Source organism: Leptidea sinapis, chromosome Z, assembly GCF_905404315.1.
Source record: "Leptidea sinapis chromosome Z, ilLepSina1.1, whole genome shotgun sequence".
Taxonomy (NCBI): domain Eukaryota; kingdom Metazoa; phylum Arthropoda; class Insecta; order Lepidoptera; family Pieridae; genus Leptidea; species Leptidea sinapis.
This window is the reverse complement of record NC_066312.1, coordinates 27606581-27630615: the sequence shown is the minus strand read 5'-3', so window position 1 is coordinate 27630615 and position 24035 is coordinate 27606581. Positions and strand designations below refer to the sequence as shown.

Below are 24035 nucleotides of genomic sequence, written 5' to 3'. Positions count from 1 at the left end.
TGACATTGTGTAACTTGATGGAATGAACACTAAAAATCATCGCTTATAATATACACATAAAAAAAGTCTAAGCAACATGTAGTACTACTGTTTTTCACATTATAACGTATTTTATTTTTAAAATAATATTTTTAGGGTCCTATGATGTAAAAATAACAGCAGTTGTCTTTATAAGTTCTTTTAATAGCAGAAATTAACAATATTAGAATATACTGCAGAAACTAAGGTAGGTCAGCAACTAAAAATTTTTTTAACAAAAGGAAATTTCGAAAGAAAATGAATTTATTGTGAAAGAATAGGATAAGCTAATACAAAGTATGGCCTCTTCTGCTATTCAGAACTTGTTGGCAACGATTATTCATTGAATTAATGAGACTGTTAATGTCATCTTGCGGTATTCGCTCCCGATGGAATTGTAGCAAATCCTTCAGCTGTTGGGTTGTTGTCACTCCGTCCAAGTACTTCAAAACACGTCTCTGGAGCATGTCCCATGCGTGCTCGATGGGGTTGAGGTCTGGCGATTGTGCAGGCCAGGGCAATACCCGGACGTTCTCCTTTGCCAAGTATTGACTGGTTCGCCGAGCTGTATGTGAACGCGCATTGTCATGCATTAACGTAAAATTGGAGACAAAGGTTTGTGCAAATGGATATACATAAGGTCTGAGAATATCCTCAACGTAATTTTCAGCGTTCATATTTCCATTTACAAAAACGAGCTTAGTTCGCCCGTTCTTCATAACACCCGCCCATACCATACTGTTGAGCCGCTGTATGGATGAACTTCCTGAATGCACCTGAGCCTTTCAGTATTTCCGGGCCGACGGTACATTTGCACCCTTCTTGTATCAGGCCTAAACCCGAATCGCGACTCATCGGAAAACATAATTTTATCCCATTGTTCCTGTACCATTCATTTCAACGAGCGCGATTTCCGTGACGTATCTGTGGGCACCTAATTGGGCGTCGAGCTCGTAGGCCGTACTCATGCAATCGATTTGGCACAGTTTGGGGACTTACATCAATACCACTTGAATTTTGTAGCCTCAAACTTATCTCTCGAGCGGTTAACATCGGCTGGCGTCTTGCAGTCACTTGTATGTACCGGTCTTGCCGAGTGGTTGTACTCCTTTTACGCCCTGATTGCTGTTCAGAGGGTTCCCTTGTATTACTGTAGCGCTGTCAAAGACGACAAATAACACTTCTATGAATGCCAAAATGCCGAGATACCTGGGATTGATTACTTCCCGCTTGCAACATACCTACAGCTCTTTGCATTTCATTTGCCGTCAAATGACGTCATAAAGAAAATCTAACAATTCAATTTTGTCGCTAACTTTATTTAAATGGTTGGTAAAATTATAAAATCATGACTAAACGTAGCAATAAAAACGCACTTAAATTCAAACAAATTCCCTTTCATTTAATTTTATGAAAAAAACAAAACATAATCGATTTGTTTTTTACAACCAGCCAGTATGTCAGCAATAACAAAAAAGTTTACATACCTATGCACTTTGAGTGAATAAAGACCTAGAAATTAATTAATATAAATGGTAAATTTGTAATATCATGCATGTTGCTTAGACTTTTTTGATGTGCATTTTGACTACTCTGAAATTTAACGTATGGTCAATGAGAGACTATTATTTTTATTTAACTATAACATAGTTATGGTATTTGTACCCAGTGTTTCGGTAGGTGGTATTTCATAAAACAATTTTATTTTGTAGTTCCATGCTCTTTTGTTTATATATGTTTGCTATGCATCACAATTTTTTTACTTTTATTGTACTTAGATAGAATTTAAGTGCAATTTCTTATGTAATAAATATAATTTATTACACTATGTATTTTTTATTTTAATATTAGTGTGTATTATACACAATAATACCTATTTATTCTTAATATTCTTCCAATTAAAGGTAAACATATATAAGCACTGCTAATAACTTATTCGACTTTGAAATTGCGAATAAGTTGAGTCAAAACGTTAGAGCACCACTTTACATTGTATAAAATATAATGTAAAGTGTTGATACTGTAAATATAGATACATTAAAAAGAGTGGCAATGAGTTTCTTGTCACTTCTACTCATTAAAGTGCCGGCGGAGTTCAGGCGCCTCTCGCTCGTGAATTCTTCGTGAGTACAATAAGTTTAAACGATATCAATTCATAACTTGATAATATATTCTGTACGGAGCAGGTCAGGTTTAAAGAAAGCGTTGTTAAGCACTTAACTGGTACTGAAATAAGTAGTTATTCTTCTTTTTTCAATAGTTAATAGGTTAAATCATAATTTGTACTTTTATATCTTTTGTTTTTTTTGTTTGCAGCCTTAGCATTCGATTTATTTTTCAAAGGCGATGAGGGAATTTATTTTTTGTAATTGCTATTTTCCCGATAATTGTCATATATTTTAGAAAAACAAACTGTTACTTAAGTTGTAGAAAATTGTATTATATATTATGTGGTGCACTTTAATAAATAAATAAGTAGAATCTTAACTCTTCCGAAGTAGTTGGTGGTGTAGTGGTGATCTTTGACATTAATGAGTGTCATTTTGACCTAATTTAATACATGATTTTTCTTTATTTCTAATCATGTGTGCTTCAACTCAGTATCAGCTTTATCATTTGAATGCGAACGACCTAGAGCTACTCGAATTTTCTTTTGGAACAGCTCCATCTAGTTGCTACCAGATATTTCCAAAAAGCTGATTGATTTGTTTCATGCTGCCGGATTTCAAGTTTCCACATCACGTCACAAAATTTTATCCTCATTGTACTGTGTAATTGTTTTAATTCGAAGGGTCTAACTTAACTCAAGCTAATCTATTTTATAACTTTTTATATGAATTGAAAAGACTTCCCAATCTGTGATAATAAGAAAGTCATTTAAAGGTTACTAAAAGTAACTTACCATATAACCGTTCATAGTTTTCAATTCTTTTTAATTGAGTAATATATTAATTTTGAACATTTTCTGGAATCTTGTTGTAGAAGCATATACATCGCCTGGCAAAAGACTTAGCAAGTCGACTTAGCCGAGTTGTAGGCACTACATGCCGTCCTTATTAGATCTTCTGCTTACTACACATCACAATAGCCAAACGCCGCAGACCACTAGCGATCCGCCGCGTTTAGCACTACAAGTCTGCAGATATGGATAGGATGCGTTCCTTTTTTGCATCCTACCCTTGGGGCAAGGTTTGTTTCCCTTCCGATGATCTTAGTGCCTGCGCTGATGCAGTAGCCTTGGAATAACAATATCCATGCCCTGTAGTACCGATCGGTGGCAGATCACAGCCCTGGTTCGATGCGTCACGCAAAAAAACAGGCGTATCGAACTTGGGTTGCGGTGCTGGGCGCAAAGGATCCGAACTGCAAAGCTCTAATGATGTAATATAACCCTGCTTCCCGACTTTTTAAACGGCAAATCGCCCGTACGAAATCGAAGCAAGTTGTCAAAATCGGCGAGCAGCTTTCCAGTTACCCGACCGGAACAGGCAAGTAGGTTGTTGTCGAAAGCTGCTCTTGGTAACTTAAACCAGCCGTCCTTGCCGTCGTTGCACATGAGGAATGACACCCTGGCCCATACGGCAAAAGAGAAAACCGATCTCCTGTGCGCTCGTTTGCCTCCAACTCGACTCTTGACGACATTGGAAAAACACCGCCGACCATCCCTCGGTGTCAAAGCTCTAGCCTGAAGTACAGTTCAGACAGAAAACTGTTAGGCCAGCTGTTTTCCTTGGACGTCAGGAAGTCGAGCAGGCCGAATGACATTTCTCCAATCGTGCTTTGAACGTGTGCACCTGAGTTGACGTCGGTGGTAACGCGTTTATTCCGGCACTCATATACAAAAGGCGTAGTCCCTGACTCATGGAAGTCAGACCTTGTCCATCCGATCCAAAAAAAGGAGACAGTTCGGTTGCGCAAACTACAGGCCTATAGCTATTACCTCCGTGCTCTCTTGCAGCTCTTGGTATACATAGAGGGTCACCAGTTGATCAACGACCGACAGTACGGCTTTCGCCATGGTCGATCGGCAGATGATCCTCTGGTATACCGAACACATAGATGGGCGGCGGCTATCGAAAGCAAGGAGAAGGCCTGGATATAGCGAAGGCCTTTGATCGTGTATGGCACATGGCGCTTCTCGCAAAACTACTCCATCCGCATCCTTTCAGATAGCAAATCAGTACTACAAGCCCTACAAAGCCACACTATCACCTCTAAGCTAATATACAACTGTCACCAATGTCTGAGGGAGTTATGCGAAAATAACAACCAAGTAACTCTTCAATGGATAAAGGGACACAGTAACTCACGAGGGAATGATGCCGCTGATGAATTGGCCTGGAGAGGCTCAGCGATGACAGCAAAAGGACCAGAACCAACTATCCCTCTCCCGCCTAGCTGGCCTACGAAGGTAATACGCCAACACACCAAGGAATTACATAATAAGTACTGGATGAATGTAAGTGGGTGTAGACAAGCAAAAGAAGCTCTACCTCAAATAGACCCCAAGCTCTCTCGCAAGCTAGTAAAACTTCCACGACCTAGGTTACGGAAAATAACTCATGTACTAACGGGTCACGGCCCTTTTAACAAGCATCTGTTCAATATAGGTGTCACCGACAGCCCACTGTGCAGAGCCTGCACGGAGGCGGACGAAACGGCCGCACACGTCATTTTGGAGTGTAGGAGTGTGGCCTCATACCGGGCCAAACACCTGGGGTCACCGAGGACTCTCCCCGAGGTCATGGGTGACATCAGAGGTTTGATACATTACCTTGAGGAACTAGGGTGGCAGGATTAGCCGCCCTCCTCACCACGCAAAATAGGCGCGCTGTAGTCGTCGAGTTGCGGATAATAGCCCGTGATAACCTATAACCTATTCTCGCAAAACTTCCATCTTCCCGAGAGCTTTTGCAAGTGGACCTCCAGCTTCCTCACTTGGCGCAGCATAAAGGTCATTATCGACGGTTATCGCTCGAATCCCAAGCCCGTTAACGCTGGAGTGCCCCAAGGCTGTGTGCTATCTCCCACACTGTTTCTTCTGCATATCAATGATTGTGTCTTCTATCGAGTCCTCTCTTGAGAAGGTCGCGGAATGAGGTAAATTGAACCTTGTCCAATTTAACCCCAGAAAACTCGAGTTTGCGCGTTTACCACTAAAAAAAACCCATTTGCCGTATCACCGCTCTTCGACAACACTTCCCTTAAAACCTCGGAATTCTGGGTCTCGATATCTCGAGCTATTGTCAATTCCGCGGCCATATGGAGAGCAAAGCCAAATTGTCTTCGAAGCAACTGGGCGCCATAAATAGAGCACGGCAATACTTCAAGCCCACAGTCTAGAGCTGTACAAAGCGCAGGTCTGGCCACATATGGAGTATTGCTGTCATCTCTGGTCTGGCGCACCCCAGTTTCAGCTCGATCCATTTGACCGCGGGAAACGCAGAGCAGCTCGAATTGTCGGGGACCCAGTGCTCTGTGAATAGCTTGATCACTTGGCATTGCATAGAGACATAGCTTCATAGTGTGTCCTTTACCGCACTCCTCATAGTGTTCCGAAGAGCTGTTTCACGTGATTCCTGCCGCCGAATTCCACCTTAGCACGACACGCCACAAGTTAAGATGTCATCTCCACCATCTGAATGGCAGTCCTGCAAAGCTGTGGAATAAACTTCCTTGTGCGGTGTTTCCGTGACGACACGACATGGGTACCTTCAACAAAAGCGCGTTCACCTTCATTAAAGGCCGGCAACGCTCCTGTTTTTCCTCTGGTGTTGCAAGAGAATGTGGGCATCGGTGATCACTTAACCCCGGTTGACCCGTACGCTTGTTTGTCCTCCTTTTCCATAAAAAAGGCTAACGGCTTTACAAATAAACTTGGAATAAAGATATATCTTAGAATAAACTAAGAATATGTAAAAATATTACAAACAAAACACGTTTTGCTTTTGATTGGTTTATTCAGACCTTTCGCGTGTTTATTTGCATGGCTGCTTGACATTTGGAAAAATCGACAGTTCTACGAGTCACAAACCCTATTCGAGCGGCGCTTGGTACAGCATTTAGGATCAAAGGTAAGTTGGATGTGTTTGCGAAGAGTAGTTTAAAGGATAAATAGCTGTCTGACTGAGAGGACCTGGCAAAGGGTATATAGATCGGTTGTCGGATATCAGATCGGTTTCCTCTCCAGCATTTTCAGGACTGCTCTCTGCGCACGTTCGACCGTTAGCATGACTGTTTTACCGGCACCACCCAATACGGTTAAGCAATGCCGCAGAACAGCCTACATATTTATTGCATTCTACAATCGACCAGAGCGGAAGCCTTTGAAAGTGATAAAAAGTGAAAAAAAAAATTTAAATATTTTACAATATTTAGTGAAAAATTTTTTTTTTAAAAATAAAAAACGAAACCCTTGGTTTCTTTAATTTTTCACACAAACTTTGAGGTTATATGAAAACAAAAGTTGTAGATCTTTTTATTTTCTACAACTCTTCCATTTGACTTTTTGCCATAGGACTTGTAGTTTTGCCGGAAATCGAGACAACACCCCCCCCCCCCCCCTTTCCCACTTCCCGACCTCAGATCACCTGTAATTTATTTTTCCTTTCATATTTGTTATATTCTCATCCTTTTCCAATGGGTTTCATCCTACTATTATTTTTTGCGAAGCATGCATCACTCTAACGGTTTGCTCAATTGGTAAGAGTTTTAAGTTTTGCTAAATAATTACAATTCAATTGCTAAAACAAAATGTTCTTGCCTCGTGTTCGCATCCGTCTCGCGCGTGTCGTAATGTTAGGTACTACATCTAATAAGCGTATACAATAGACTATGAATGTTACTGACACGAAATAAGTTTTGAATGAATGTTATGTGTGTAAGTTAAATACGCAGCTGGGACATATTTTGACGAACTTCTGATAGGCGATTGGGAGTCTAGTAGATTATTATACGTCAATGGCTTACTCCAATCAAAGGACACCGCTCCTGTGCTTCCTGTGGTGTTGCAGAAGAACAAGGTAACAGGCATTAACTATCAGGTAACTATACGCTCGTTAATAGTCCAATCCTGTAACGGGACGTATCCTCTAAAACGACCAATCTTCCTTTTTTCTTCGATGTTGGTCTTTTATGTTTAAATAAAACACTTTTTATGGGATTAGAACGCGTATATATATTACTTCTTGTGTAAAATTTATATTTTCATTATTATTTTATTTAAGCCGACGCGGACGATTCAATTCCTATTCAGAGCACGTTTTCAAGTGGGCTGCGGTTGGTAGGAGTCAAGATTGATTTGTTATAGTTGTCATTATGAAGTTTGGAGCCATTTATTGCCTCGGAGGTGGTATTTGCAGTAGACAGATGGTCTTTGGCATCATTTACTGAGTGTCTTCTTCTTTTTGGAATATGTAGATTTGGTTTTTAATTTGGGGATTATTGGATCCCAGGTGTTAGATAATTTTAGAACGTCTTCTCGGTTGTTTTTTTTTTATTTCATTGGCTTCTCGTACCAGTAATGGTAGAAATCTATTCTTTTATTACCAAAACTTTTGGTTGTTCGAAGCTGATATAGTGGCTTGCACGATCTGTTATGTGTTCTGTAAGTCTCCTTGAGATGTTGCGTTTGACTGGCCCAGTTTAAGACAGGCCACAGTCACAGTTCAGCTTATAGAGTCCCGCTTTTATATTTCGAGTTAAGTAAATTTTAATCATAGCGCTTTACTGGTGCTGCGAATATCGAGTGGTAGCGTCTTGTAAAGAAAAAAATATCTTATCCACTAGCACATAATATTTTATTAATGTTAGACGAGCCAAACAGGCAAATTGCCCACCTGACAGAAAACAACCAGCCTTGAGGTCAAAAGATGTATTGCCGGATTCCGAGTTAGAAAATAAAACACTAATAATTGTAATAATATTTATTATATTATAGCACCAGAAGTTATTAAAAATAAATGCATATTATGACTTAAATACATTGAGTATCCAAACACTTAAAATAAATAGCAAATCGCTAACTATTAATCCACCGTTAACTATCTTTTCTTATCCATGTGCCTAATCCCAACCAAATAAATGTATATCCTAACTTCGATTCGATACAAACAATTATATTATCACTAAACCCAATAGTAATTAAATGAAATTACATAATCTTCGATTCTAGTAACTTTGTACTTAAAAAATCCAAGAGTTAATTATAACATCTTCACATACAAACGACAAAAATACATTAGTACCTTCCTACCTAGTTATGTTACGCCTTCAGCCAACTGTAAGATATGTAATTATTATGATTATTACTTTCATCTACTAATATTAAAACGTACACTGATACTAATTTTCCGTTTTCATTAAAATCTTAAGACTTTTATCACTCTCTCCCATCGGCGGAGCAAGCTGTTTTACCTGGGGGGACAGTCGTACCTACAACTGATTTTAATAAGGGTAATCACCCTCCTTTAAATTACTAACAAGATGAAAGTTATTAAAACTTAAACATTAAATCATTATTTACTATCAATGTATCAATGTAAATGTGTGGGGTAAAAAAGTTTCTAAGTAGTTCCCCTAACTACACTTATGCCTTAAAGTGAAAGTACTATCTTATATGGATAAGTCTTATAACGATGCTTGTATCGAATCAATTATAACTAAATAAGTGAACTATTACTGCCTCACAACACTCTGATGAACGAACATAGGTTTGGAGGCGGATCTCAACTTTTCAGAGACGACGTGAGCGATTCGTGCACTGCGCTGCCACACCAGCTCTCTCGTTCGCTCGTGATTACTGTCTACACGCACCTGTAATAAAAAAAATAGACCTCAGTGAATCATGACTATGTAGATTTTGCCAAGAGACGTACGAAGATTCCATCATCACACCCTTCTGGAGTGTGATGCCATGCTATATGCCTCAAAACCCTCAAGATCCGGGCAGAGCTCCTACCCCACTTATGTCCACTGAGCATACTGCGCCTCTTAAAGGTTATAGGCCTAGAGGATGTGATTCAGATACAATTAAGAACTTTGATAGAAAGGGCTATGCTCGGAGTTTCGGCAGGTGAGCCAAGGTCACCGACATAGCCCAAATGATTGCGAAACCGAAGTGGCAGTGGGCAGGGCACATAGCTTTACATAAATCACTATTTATCTTTCGAGGAAAGTCTGATAACAAATACTATTATCACATTGTCTATTGAGAAATATAGCTGAATTCTCTCAAAACTTAATTAATATATTATGTTATATACCTGCTTAGGTTGCAATACTTTGATTGAATGTAAAGAAGCAACTCCTTGATTGTTAACTCTAAGCGTTATCTTTCCGGTCATTTCCGCCGTTGTTGCAGTAGCTGACTTAAGTTCCTTCTTCGCTCCACGGTTCACCTGATAAAAATCGATGATTTGTAAATAAATAATTAAACGGAAGCTGAACAATACAATAGTAATAATACAAGCGCGTACACCTTCCTTAAAGGCCGGCAACGCTCCTGTGATTCCTCTGGTGTTGCAAGAGATTGTGGGCGGCGGTGATCACTTAACAACAGGTGACCCGTACGCTCGTTTGTCCTCTTATCCATAAAAAAAAATAGTCTGTGTACTTATTTACCAAAATGTAAAAAAATACATTAAAATTGATTTGCAATGAGCCGTGAAATATGAACAAACAGAGCCTTTAGTCCTTAGCGAATAAGAAATAATAGGCTGTGGTTGTTCAAAAAATTAAAGAGATCTCTTTAAACTTGTTTAAATATTGAAACGTTACAAGAATGAATCATTAAAATATACAATCTACCACAAATACGCCACATAAATGTTACTTACTTCTTTCTCCACTCTCAGTATCAATGGACCAACTGCAAAGTTACTTTTAATTGTTGTCAAATCTGTCATAATGCTGACAGCGACGTCACCGGTCCTTCTCAACGAAGACAGACCATACAGCGTGCCTTTTGCTCTCGGTTTGCTCTTTTCACTTGTTTTCACCTTGTTCTTAGCAGGCTTCTTAGTTGGCTTCGCAGGAGCTTTCACTGGCGGTTTCGGCTTAGGCTTAGTTGCCTTAGTCGGAGGCTTAGGTTTCGTTGTCGTCGGTTTAGCCTTACTACTTTCATTTCCAGATTTCTCTTTTAAAACTCTCGTTTCTGACGCATTCAGTTCGTTAACAGAGACTGGTTTAACTCCGCTAAAGTTTTCCTCGATTTTATTCGTTTCGAGTTTTTCGGGTATATTGTTATCATGGGACTTCTCGGTAATTCCTCCACGTGCAGTGTTTTTCTTTTTATTGGCATTTTTCCTTAAAAAATAAATAGTTATTTACAAACAAATACATTAGACTATATTACTTATTTTATTTAATTGTTAAAATTTCGCCTCACCTCTTGTTTGTTTTTGTTTTGTTCTTCTTTGGCTTTGAGGTTTTCTTGCTAGCATCAATTGGTTGCAACTTAACGTTGACTGGGTCGTAAGATCGCCTCAAAATATCGTTCATCTTTTCAAGAATATTATCCACAAATTTATTGTATTTAACAATGTACACCGCGGGAACCGGAGCTGGCTTTTTCAAAGGCTCGTCCGACATCGCACCTGTTATTAATGTGATTTAATATTTGCAGAAGAAGAGCTTTATCTAAATTTATACATATATCTCTAGTAAAAGCGTACGTAAGCGTAAAGTACTAATAAAATATTGTGTTATTTTTTGCTTTCTCTAGGTGTACGTTCCATCTTTAAGATCTTTCCGTGAAATGTCATCACTTATTGATATAAGTGATGACATTTCACGAAAATTTTAAAAAAAAAGTTATAGACTGATGTCAATAACTTTTTTTTATTATAGTAAGGGACGAGAAGAGCAGGACATTCAGCTGATGGTAATTCATACGTCCTGTCCAAAACCCAAAAATTCTGAACGACGCTACGATTGCGCTCGTCACCTTGAGAAATCAGATGTTAAATCTCATTTGCTCAGTAATTTCACTAGATACGGCGACCTTCAGACCGAGAAACAATAACGCTTACACATTACTACTGCACGGCAGAAATATGTTGTGATACCCATAATCTAGCGGGCATCCTGTGCAAAGAAGCCTCCCACTGGTCCCACTATCCTTTAGATGAAACAAAAGCTTATCAGTTTTATCTTAAGCTTACTTCTGTATCTCCTTTAATTATTTATTTACTGTTATTAAGAATTTACGTGTTTTTGAACTGCACATCTGAATTTTTTATAATCCTGTAGGTGTGTATGGTGAGGTAGTTAGTATGATACTTATTCTGATCCTTTGAGTAGCAATGAGTTCGAGTTTTCCAATTGTCATAAATTTTAACATAGGGGGCCATGCATAAATTACGTCACGAATTTCATAATTTTTTATAGGCTCCCCAGTCTTTGTCACGTCTTGTGTGATTTCACATATCTTGCAATGTTATATTTTAAATTTATACGAAATTATATTAATATCCATTTAAATTCAGTTTAATAAGCTTAAGCATGTATGCTTCGTATAATTTACGATAAATACTACCTAAATTTCTTAGTTTTGTTCATTTTAAAAGTACTTAATGAGTTGAAATCACAAAATAGCAGATGAAAACAATGTTATTTAAAAATTTGCCAATATATAGTATAGTCATGCAGACAGAGTTGCAACTATATTATGTTATTCTTTAGTAAGTTGGTATGTCGTATAAATTTAGTGTTTTATTAATACTTAATATAAATAATTATTTAAAAAAAATGTTATGTCACTAAGTTGGTACCCCTCCCCGCCCCTTGTCACATTTCATCGCCAAAATGTGTGACGTACCTAATTTACGGAGGGCCTCTAGTTAACGGCTTAATACCTACGTTTTGTTGTCAATCTTGTGTCATTCAAGTACTTTCTTGTCCCGAAGTCTCGTCATATGAAAGTCGCAGTCAAGCTGTAGCAAATATGAATTTTTTAAATTGTATTCCACATACCTACGTATTCATTTTTTATACAGCTTCATAAACTGAGTCGTCATAAACTCCAGTTGCATTAACAACTCAAACAAAATTTTACGTATGAGTTGCTTGAATCGAATTCACAGAGTTCTATACAATCCAGACAGTGTCGTAGAGTAAATAAAGTCAAATAGGTCAATACAAAATGTATGCAGTGGAATGACCGTATTGAGAAAAAGCCTGATGAGGCTTAGGAAAAGAAAGTCATGCAGAAAGGAGGTGGAGAGAAAGATTGATTTGGAAGAAAATCTGAATAAGCCAGCAGCACTTGGTTGTTGTAATGCTTAAGTTCCCAGTTGTACCTTTAACTTAAGCGTTCAAAAGGGCTCTATTCCAAAAGGCTTTTTCAATATCACGAGGTGTATAAATTCAAATATTTTTATTCAAAATAGGATATGCTATCACTTAGTCAAAAACTACAACCCATTCAAAAAAGTATGCCTCCGACGTGATAAATACGAGCGCAAAAAACTCAGCGGGTTTCTTTTTTTGCTAGAGTTGTCTTTTACGTATAGTTACGAAGAATTCACGTTATCTTGCATAACGCGTTCTCAAATTCATAAGTATGAGTCGTATTTGAGTCTCAACAAGTTTCATACGATTACAGCCCACATGAAACATTACACTTAAGGCAGACGAACTTAAAACGAACTTTACAAAAAGGTAAAAGAAACATCTAAAGTGTGACTTTACCCATTGTGAATGAATACTCATGAGTCTGTTATATTTGTAGTAATTTTGTACTATTCTTAATAAAAACTATCATCAATTATATAATCACTTATTCACGAAATTACTGAGAAGTAGCTATTACTTTTGATTATGTGAGCATTGTCATATTATTAAATGTATAGCAAATTACGATTCATAGTTGATCACGCATTTAATTGTATGTAATTAAAGTAAGTAAGGAATTCAGTGGGTTAATAATTCATGCAGCAATACAGATTCATATCACGTTACAAAAACACGCAAGCTAACTGTTTCGAACTCTGCGAACATTACTTGAATATGTAATTGCTGATAACAATTAATAGAATCAGTCAACGGTGGATTTTCTATTTTCTTCACGTAAATGAAAGCTTGCAAGCTTGTGTGAGGTAAATTAAGTTCCTTCAATTAAATCAAGTTTATGTGATCAGTTTTAGGAGATTAAATATAAGTTGATTAGAGAGCGTCTCTGTCAGAAACTAATCTCTCTATCCCAGAAAGGTAATAGAGACACGGCTAGGAAACAGGTTGTATTGAGCCGGTACCAAACAAGTTTTATTTAGGTCGAATATGACATTACGACTCTCCGATAATTTCTCGACGACAAACATTGTAAAAATTTCTCTTTTCGCATCTCATTATGTCGTTTTCACTAAACCGGACCCTCGACACGCGAAATTCGCAATTGTCTCGTCATTTAGTGAGAGTAACTTTGTGTCAGTTTACTTTCTATCGATCGTCGGATATCGTCGTAGTTCTGTCAAGGTCGTCCTTAGTAATGTGAAGATCATAGAAAGTGTCAAGGCTATTAAAGAAATCGGGCGAGGTCATTGCACTCCGGATGGGAAAGTACGCAAGCTTAGCGCCAGCTTTCGACCCCTTAACATACATACATTATTAAACTAGTTCTCGTTGAAATTCTACGTTGACCACAACAATAGCTCTCTGTAACACAGTACTTCTACAGTACTATGTATTAATATCATTCATATATTAGATTACAATAACTTCTTTGTTACTGCCAGCTGCAATTTTACCCATAATGTACGAATTGAAGGATTAGGGAAAGGAATTGCTTTGTGCGTAAACTACATAAATAATTCGGTCAAAAAGCTAGTTATACTATAATTAATATACAATGCATATGGATAAATATTAATGTTAGATGAAGATATAAAAATTGGGATGGTGTCAAAGGAAATTAATATAAATATATAACTTTGACTAGTATACTTTTATTTATAACAACGAAATTAAATTAATATTTCTAGATAATGTCACTTATTTTCTGACAAAATATAACTAGAGTTCTGACCGAAACAATTGATGTAGATATAGTTCGCACAAATGACTTCAGAGGAAGTTTAAAGAATTTCACACAAATTAAGAACAAACAGTTTTATTTCAAATATTTTTGCCACGTATGTTTTGTGACATAATCTAGATATTAATTTAATTTTTACTTTTCTGGTTCATACTTACATTCACACATCAAACACACTCACTTAAATAAATAAAATAAATTAAATAGAATAATAAATAAATAGTTAATAAATAGCTTAGCTAAAGGAGAAGACCGTGAAGGTCTTACAGGTGGATACAGGAGCGAGGCAGACCCGTTCGCTGGCGCCAACTAACTATCTTAACTTTTTGTGTTCTGCGGTTGCCGCTACGGCTGCAGCAGATGTGGCTTTGGTTTTCTTTACTTTAATATGGTTTGTTTTTTTTCCACTCTTTTTTTTGAGAGCCGCAATATTAGCCTTTAATTTTTTTGACTCACGTGCTTTTTTAGCAGAAATATTCCTGCCGAGTGCATCTGATAAATCATCGTCTTCTTCATCATCGTCATCTTCCTCTTCTTCTTCCTCGTCATCTTCATCATCTTCTGGCTCAAACGCATCTGTTATTCCTTCCTCGTCATCATCTTCATCGTCCTCTTCAGTAGGGGCGGCAACTTCTGAACTTGCTGCTACTGCACTGTCAACTTCAGCGCTGGTTGGTTCTTTTTGTCCAGCTTCAGGTTCGTCTGCACTGTCTGTGGCAGCAGCAGCCTCGCCTTCAACAGCCTCTGCAACCTCCTCGGATGCAGCAGCGACTTCTTCGACTGAAGACGATACAGCGGCAGGTGCTGGTGCGGCAGCAACTGTATCTGCTGATGCTACGACTGGCTGAGCGGCTGCTGGTTCGTCGTCATCATCGTCGTCTTCACCTCCTGAAATAAATATTTATTTAGATCTCTTGCAAGTGATATCTTATGCTTCTGTAAAATTTAAGAATTTTAATATTCTTACCTCCCAAAATGTCATCAAAGAATCTTTCGAGATAATCGTCCTCCTCGTCGTCAGCTTCTTCTTCATCGTCATCCTCCTCTTCATCGTCTTCATCATCACCTAAAACATTTAACGTAATTATTACAACTGCAAATATATTCCGATAACTAAATATTTGATGATGATCTGTTTACAATCATTATTCACAAATATACAAAATCAAAATTTTCCTATATGCTCTGAAATAAAATTTTGCTTGTGCTATCTGCTCATTTTATTCTTTTAATCATTAATCAATTATTGTTATTAATTGTAGATGATGCGGGCGGTTGGGTTGCGTGATAATCATCAACGATCCATCTCAAGTAGAAAGCAATACATCTTGAATTTCTCTGTTTGAGTATTTCTTGTAGAATTAATTAAGAAATGGGAACACCTGTCACGCTGTTCGAATTACATTCCGTTGCTCACGTTCCGATTCATTGGAATTTTAAACGATGATCGTCATACTTTCTATACTGATAATAATACATTTATATTAAATAGAAATTCTAATTAATAATAATAATATATAACTGGAAGAGCTTTTATTTTATCTATGTAATTGTTTTTTATTCATTGTTCAATTATACATTGTTACCGTATAACCATTTTTATACCTACATATTCTAAAAGTGGTAAAGCGAGTATTTGTTTTTTTTTTTTCATGAACATAATTAAATTACTTTATAAAACATCAGGCTATTCTTAAGGTAGGCATAGCAATGTATTAAAGGGTTCATTCGCGTGTACATGTAAATGATAATTAAATAATTATAAATAAAAAAGTTGTAACATATAACATATAAAATTCATAGTAGTGTGAGTAATGTTGCATACCACCGTTACTTGCTCACTATTTGGTGTGTCATAAACGGTGACAGCTATACGCAAATGTGTTTATTTACTCTGCTTCATGAACTGTTAGGTATGTACCGTAAGCTTTGCATATCTGGTAATAACTTAAATATTTAAGTTTAAAAATAAAAGAAATATTTTGCTTTGATTAATTAAATGTAAATAATACCTCCTAAGCCGATTCCTTCATCATCATCTTCATCATCGTCGTCGTCGTCATCATCATCACTGGACGCTGCGGCGGCGACAGGTGCAGGCGCTGCCGCTGCTTGTCTGCTAAGTTCCTTATCTTGACCTTCGTCGTACCTAGCGACAGGGCTTCCACATGCTGAGAAAACTAAGCAGCATACCGCAGCTAATAATAACAACGACCTCATCTCGTATCTGAAACAAAAGACGTCTTTAATGATGTGGTCAAATAGATCGCGAGTGCGACAGTGCGACCGTTCACCCGCTGCCACGGACACTGTTGCCATCACGATATCACATCACTACACAAACACAACACCTGTTGGCACTTCACCTTTTGACTTTGGCACTTTCGAGTCCAATCTAGCGGAAGAAGTTCCGCACGCGTCTTTATGTAGCGGTCGGTGTATGGGACGCTATGTCCGAGACTGGCGTACGGAAACGGTATAGCGGCGGCGTCTTCAGCGCGTACTCTTTTATAGAGTTACGTCACACATGCAGGGCAGGAAAGTAGTGATGGTACCCGCCTCGACATAGATCAACATTCACGCAGACTTTCTCCACATCATAAAGCTTAATATTCACATCATTTTGTGCCTTGATTTATTCAAAATAAGACATCGCATCGTTATTTAAATAAATATTCAATACCATATCTTTTTTTGGATATGTTTCCTTCAATAAGTAAAATTTTATAAAAGACTGCAATTAATCATAGATTATTTTTTCTGCGTGACATATCTGCGATTAGCATAATCTCTGTGAATTAAAGGGGGGTTGTGTTATTTGACTAATTCGCTTTATTTGCTGGATTTACAAGCATCGCTAGAGAAAATTGTGGGCTAGCGCATGGACATGGAATTTTAAAACATTTTAAGCATTAGTATGTGGTTACCGGACCTCTACTTTCACTTAAAGTTATGTATATATATGCTTCTAAACTGTAACTCATGGAGTGACGTAAACATGTCCTCGCTTAATAATTTTGAAATGAAATGGCATAAAGGCACTGTCCAAATTGGTTCCCATACAATATTTTTCTATTGTCGATGAAAGCACTACCACCACTTCGGGGACAAAATATGGTGCTTTGAGAAAGAAGACATGGCGCAAAACTCTTTCAGTATTCCTTTTTATGCTCTTTAAAACAAGTTACAATTTATACAATATTGTATAGTTGTCTAGTAAGATTTACAGCGAATCAATTTTTTATTAAATATTTAAATTTATTCATTGATAACGGCTTAATAGCGGCCTGGACCCTATTTTTTAAATTATACGTATAAATTGTACACATTATATTGTTTTGTAAAGTGAAAATTTATTTATGTAAGAGTATTACAAACTAGCGTATGGGCTACTTACAACACCAAAGAAATCACAGGAGCGTTGCCGGCCTGTTACAAAATTGTAAGTGCTTTTTTTAAGGGTACCCTGTATGAAGATGTAATTTTTTTTTTGTTTTATTATATATGACAACTTTGACATTGAAATGTTTTAATTTAAGGACCAAGTATTGTATTTTTTAGAGGACGACATTTTTTTTGGGACATGTGTCGAGGATCATTAGAAGCCTAACCCCAAGTTTGTGGGGTTGCCGCACTTGTTCCCCTGCCGCCATCTTGGAAAATGGGGTGCAAACACCTTTTTCGTAATATCTCGGAAACTATATGTCCTACAAAAAATTTGTAAACTCATAATTTGTAACAAATCACGTTGCCTGCAAATAACAGTCTTCATATAACTTTTGCCATAAATTAAAAATGAAAGAAGTAATAAGCAAAAAAGTGTTTAAATATTTCTATAAAAATTTTCTTTTTTACTCTATAACTATTTCTTATACATTTTACAAAAAAAAATTCTTAAGACCAATCTTGTAGATCGTCTTTTGAGGAAAATTTTTCTCTATAATTTTTTTCAATTTCATTCGTTTAAAACGCTGTTCGTTAATGCTCATGAGAATCCGGTCAAAACGAAATGTTTAACTTAATTTTAAGTTTAAGTTGATCTTTTATTTATTGTAAATACTTTCTTAAAAATTAATTTCTAACTCTTTTCCCCGCCATCTATGAGGTAGAGTCTATAAATGAGGCATATCAATCAACATAAGGTGACGTCACTATTTCTTATAAAAAAATTGATAAATCTTCGAAATAGTTGAAGTAACGTATGCTATGCTAACGCTTCAAACAACATTTAGAACCTACCCATGCTTTATGCTGGTGAATTCCAAAAAAAGTCTTATTGCATACAGTCCAACGAATTAATTTTACATATAATGGTACTATTTGGAGTAAGGCCTATAATTGTTTTACGAGTATTTTAAACAATGACCCATCAAAAGTTGAAAGCTTAAAACAATTTCGCTGTCAATTGATATTATATTTGTGAGCACGCCATCACCTACCATCATGTGTGGACCAAGAATATCCATTGATAACTTCTTTGAAAAAAAAAAAGATTTGGTATTTGGGTGGTTTACAAAGCTTATGGTGGCTTACACCAGAGGAATCACATGAGCGTTTAGAAAGTTGTAGACGCATTTTTATAATTATAAAATGAGATAACGTTCTACTGGTGTTAATATTGAAGTTGAGGTTAATAATCCTGCGTTCTTTTAATGCACCAAAACACCAATTGACTCGAAATTTTAATTCGTAAGTACGTTCTTCTTTAACGAGTTCAAGACTGTTTCAGTCTGAAAAGCGGAACATGTGTTTAATAGTATGGGATGGGTGTATTTTTGCTATGAGTCCTGCATTCTGAGATCTGTGATTTGAAATTGCAGGGAAATAATTAGATTTTATTAATCTATGTTTAAATCTATCCATCCAATCCATTTAACTCTAAAATCACAATCGCTAATCTCCTAAAGTCCCGATCGTATTAAAATTGTTTTACTAAAACTGCACTCGTATAACATGTTTTATTGCTCAATATAAATGTGACGGTAAGTGTGATTAATGGAGAATTATTAATAAGTGTCTATCATTATTAATAAATATGGAAAGTCGAGGAAGAATAAAGAAATTAATGACATCTATCGGTGATTACTAATAATGTAACGATTATCCATTAATACATATTAAACATGTATTTCTACAAGAGAACTTTTTATTTTTTTGTGCTGATTTTAATTTTATCTGATCTTGTTTGATTAAAACAAAACGAAAGTATGTCAGACCGTGCGTCAATAAATTTTCTCATAGAAAATATTTCTATACACAACAATTATTGGATATCAAAATAATTATGGGTCCTAAATCGAAATAAAAACTATCCTACCTCTCAAGTTGGACTTAACTGCACTCCATGAAGTTCCAATTAAAATCCGTTCATTAGCTTAAGAGTTCAGTAGAAACTAATATCAGGGCACTGGATTTACATATATTAAAATTCAGATATCAATAATGATGGATAATTATTGTAAATTAATCATACTAACCGTACACATAAAACTATCTAATAAAATCTTGATGTTCTGTACATATATTTCCGATTTTTGTTTAGTTTATTTTTACTATATTTATTAATTATGATAAATAAACATTAGTTGTAAATTTTTACAAGTCAGTTCCAATAAATTATTCAGTTTTCTTTCATTAATGTTTCAATAATAACTGTTGCTAAACTATGATGCTTTAAGAAAAACAAAGTTTCATTATAATTTTGTAAGGATTACTATCCTGTTCGCCAGTCATATAATAGATTTATTAGTACAGTAATATTTGTGAAGTTAGCAGGTTGATGCCACGCATTTCCTAAGCGGTCTGAACCCGTTTTGGTAATGTGGGCGGACACAAATATTTGTATGCGACTTGTGAATGGACCTCGAGTACTTTCTCCAACAGTCTAACATTCTGACATACGCTGACTTTGTCAGTATCGTTCGCTACTTTGCATAACCTATATTTGTAACGATGAAGATGTTCAATTATTGATAAGTCTAATATAACGTTTCAATCGAGTCGCAGTGTTTCGACGATCAGTAATTGAGACTGAGATCTATAGAGTGTACTTAGTCTTTGCTCAGACTTTACTAATGTAAAACTTAGTTAAGTTTAATCTTGCATAATCTTTTGGTTTCGTTTGTATAGTCATTTGACTGCTGAAATTATGCTGAGCTTAAGCTAAGACAGCGCAATACAATAGTCAACTTTGCGTTTTATCGTACTCAGTTAAGTTAAGCGTAAGTAAGGTGTAAGTATTCTCTATAGATCACGGCCTGAGTTTTCGGCCGTTAAAACACTGGTATCAGATTCTCAAAATATGGTTTTAATAAAAAAAAAATTGCATCGCACCGTTTAAACAGTATTTTTTTCATTATTTAACTTAGTCTCCATGATTTTATTTATTTGTTTTATTTATGTAAATTTTTCTTTTCGGGATGTTAGATTTTTCTTAAAGTAATTAATTCGTGTCAGTAGACTGTTGTTACGCTTAACTTAACACATATTTTTATTTTACAAACAGATGAAAGGTATCAAGAATTAACAAACTCATTTTTATTTATAATATACCTTTGCTCTATTATCAAAATTTGTATACTTGAATAATAATACCAGTTCGTTGTTTTTTTTATAAAACTCACCTAATATATTATATAAATGTCAAAATACAAACCTTACCTTTTTATAATATTAGCAAAGATATTTTCAGTATACGTATAAATACAAAAGCAAATAATTTAATTCATTTCTTTACAATCACTGCAATAACTTAACATACATTATATACTCGTTACTCTTACTTACTATATCACTTAAATAGATTTATATTATTTTTAATAAAATAAAATAACAATTTTCCAGTGACTTGTAGTGATGTGAGCCTTTATTGTAGAATTGTTAACAGTTTTTTTTGGTAATTTTGATTACAACACTCTTCGTATTATATATATCATAATGTAAATAACATGCAAGATCCGATTCCGTTGATGTCTTTTATATGGAGAAAGTTGTAAAAGAGTTGCAAGCAATACTTATAAAAATTTAACGATTTATATCGAAAACAAAGCAGTAAATATAATAAATAAAGAAATTGCATTCAAGGTACGCGCTATTTATAACCTGCCAATAACAATTAATATTGAAAACGAAAGGCATTACACAACCCACGGTTTTGGTAATTCTCTTCGAAATTTGTTTACGTAATAATATGACGATTTTAAGAACACATTAAAGTAAACTAAATTCGGAGAAATCTATTGAGTTTTGAAAGTTGTTGGTCTTGAGGTTTTTGATATTCGAAGAGTTCGCTCACATGTATTTGGATATTGCCGGATGGATACTGTGGTATAAACTAAATATAAGTTTGTTGTAATGATTATGAAAAAAATTTAGAAATTATTGAAAAACATTCTATTTTCATTGCCTTATTCACAATTTTCTTTATTTTATTTATATTTCAGTTATATAAGCCTCTATTAAAACGGAACCCTTATAGGATAAATTTGTTATGAATAAGTCCGACTCGGACTTGTAAGGTGATTTTCCTTGATTCAATTACTTTTTAAATCACCATCAAGTTAGTCCGTTTAATCTACCAATCAGTGTTTCCACTGTTATGGATTTTATTAAATACATTATCATGTGTAATATCTGCATCAGTAGCACAATACATCAATAGTACAGTACTTTACTAGAGCGCCAAAATCGACGCACGCACACATACACACGTTTTACCCGACCGCTAAGCAATCTTGGGAAGGCAAAATTATAAATTAATTAAAATCCAATTTGCTAAATGATCTCATGAGATCGGTGTCCTTGGGGACCGTAGACTGCGGCGAATCCGACGCTTCATAGTTTTGCCACTTACATTTTATGACCACCAGAGGATGTAATTCCTGTTAAGCGTTGCTGGTCTTTCAAGAAGTTGCACGCGTTACTTTAAAAGGTACCCATATCCTAATAAATCAAGTCGAACACAGTGGTTTACTTTAATTTAATTTTAATACCTCAAATGTTCTAGATAAAATGTAATCGCTCCCCTCCTGTGCTCTTATGTGCGATTAACATGATGATTGCTGGGAAGTTTTTTTATTTATTTAGTTAAGACGTGAATGCGTCACAAACAAATCCCATAAGCGTGAACTTATTAATTCCAATCAACATATGATACAGCAAACGACACAAACCACATATTGGGAATGGAGTGACCGCTGTCAAGCTATTTAAATTGTAAGTTTCATAGTATCGAAATTTTAATAAAAAAAAAGAATAAGCCCGCTTATTCATATGCCCGTTCTTCTCAGGTCGATAGTTTTTGACTTTCAATACGTGATGTCATATCCTATTTTGGATTAAAATATTTGAATTTGAAAACTAATAGCCCCAATTAATGAATTTTTTTAATACTGTTATAACTGATAACTAATAGACTTACCGTTACCATATTATAATATTATAAGATAAAATAAATAACAATTTCTGTACAATATTATTAATGCTTTGTGAGCCTCTTTAAAAGTTGCTTTCTTAAGAAACTAAATACTTTGGGCAACAATGTTATAAGCGTCCTACATTAATTATGGAGATATATAATTTAAGTATGTAGGTACTCGTTTATAGATAGATGGCCATACTAATGACTATGGGAACTAAGTCGTGTACTGATCCAGTTGGCAAGGAAATGCGGCAAAGAATAAAATAAAAGGTCTGCACAGTTAATATTTATTTTTTTAATTAAGGGTAAAAAGGCATTTATTTTCTCAAAATTAATTCCTTTAGAATTCTTTTTTATGTCATTTCTAATATACTAGACACTACTACCGCTTCTCTCCCAGCATTCTCTTTTTGCGCTCTTTTCAATAAAAATATACAATACAGTACAGTCATTTCTATCGCTATAAAATAATCATAATCTAGTCCCAGGCTGTCCGATCATTTAGATATTCAGCTGTGGAGGATTTACGACAGAGCCACTTTTTTATAGATTCAAATCTTTTTATTGTATCGTGCTTAGATAATGTAAACGTCTAGATAGTAGTAGTCTCATGCTATTAGACATCCAATAAAAAAGGCCAGGAATATTAATTTTGTGTACGTCACAAGCTACGTCTTACACTCGCGATTTGTATGATATTTTGTTAGTGTGCGTGAATTGCTCAAAATAGAGGTTAGTACTAAACTAAATTTTCTTTCTACGTTTTTCACAGCCGTCATAGTCTATCTAAACGAATTATTGATCTAAGGTATCCGACAATGTAACTCGGTTTTAAAGTAAAATAGTTTATGTTAAAACTGTGTCATTTTGAAGTATTAAATATCTACATATAAATATAGATTATCTACTGTTACAAATGAACAGAAATCTATTGTAAACTAGCTAATAGGATACAGTTTAGACCTTTGGGACTGAAAGTTACCTTATTCGAGTTGAATTGTCGTCGCTTTTTTTATTTATTTTAAAATAGTTTTATTTAAATTGAGCTTAAATTAATTAAGAAATACCAACCACAGGTTTCAGTTTCTTGTAATATTCTACATGTGAATGATTTGTTTAAAGTTTTTTTATGGAAAAGGAGTACAAACGAGCGTACGGGTCATCTGGTGTTAAGTGATCACCGCCGGCCACACTCTCCTGCAACACCAGAGGAATCACAAGAGCGTTACCGGCCTTTTATGTTGTTTTCTTTCATTCTTTTCTAAATTGTGTAATATCTTAAAACAATCAAATATTACTTGTTTTAAATTATCAATAATAAGCCCTCCACATATTATATTAAGCATAATAACTAATTATTTTGACAGTTTTACATAGATTTCCTATTCTATATTATGACAAAGATTTAACCTTTAATTTTTATTTTTGGAATACAAGAAGATTTAAGATAACATAAATGATAAATGACATAGGTACGAGTAATTATGGAATTTTCAAATGTAGCGTTAACTGGTGCTATGAGCATCTTAACGTGTTTCCTGAAGCATGAAATGTTAAATCGCATTG

General features: G+C 35.5%; 1 protein-coding gene across 1 annotated transcript; it reads right to left on the bottom strand.

The window, feature by feature from the left end:
• Positions 1-7928: 7928 nt before the first annotated feature.
• LOC126979214 (nucleolin) lies at positions 7929-16551 on the bottom strand. The gene is made up of 8 exons (XM_050828475.1): positions 16417-16551; positions 16063-16277; positions 15018-15116; positions 14507-14938; positions 10406-10613; positions 9855-10323; positions 9282-9416; positions 7929-8832 (listed from the first exon to the last, which is right to left on the bottom strand). The coding sequence occupies exons 2-8, from the start codon at positions 16268-16270 to the stop codon at positions 8695-8697; spliced, it is 1689 nt and encodes a 562-aa protein (XP_050684432.1). The 5' UTR covers positions 16271-16277; positions 16417-16551; the 3' UTR covers positions 7929-8694.
• Between the last annotated feature and the right edge of the window lie 7484 nt (positions 16552-24035).

Excerpts from the sequence above, each read along its gene's own strand:
- LOC126979214 (XM_050828475.1), bottom strand. The coding sequence starts at position 16,270 with ATGAGGTCGTTGTTATTATTAGCTGCGGTATGCTGCTTAGTTTTCTCA. Across the intron at positions 14,939-15,017 it reads CTTTGATGACATTTTGGGAG|GAGGTGAAGACGACGATGAT; the intron begins GTAAGAATATTA and ends TATTTATTTCAG. Across the intron at positions 10,614-14,506 it reads TATTTCTGCTAAAAAAGCAC|GTGCGATGTCGGACGAGCCT; the intron begins GTGAGTCAAAAA and ends CATTAATAACAG.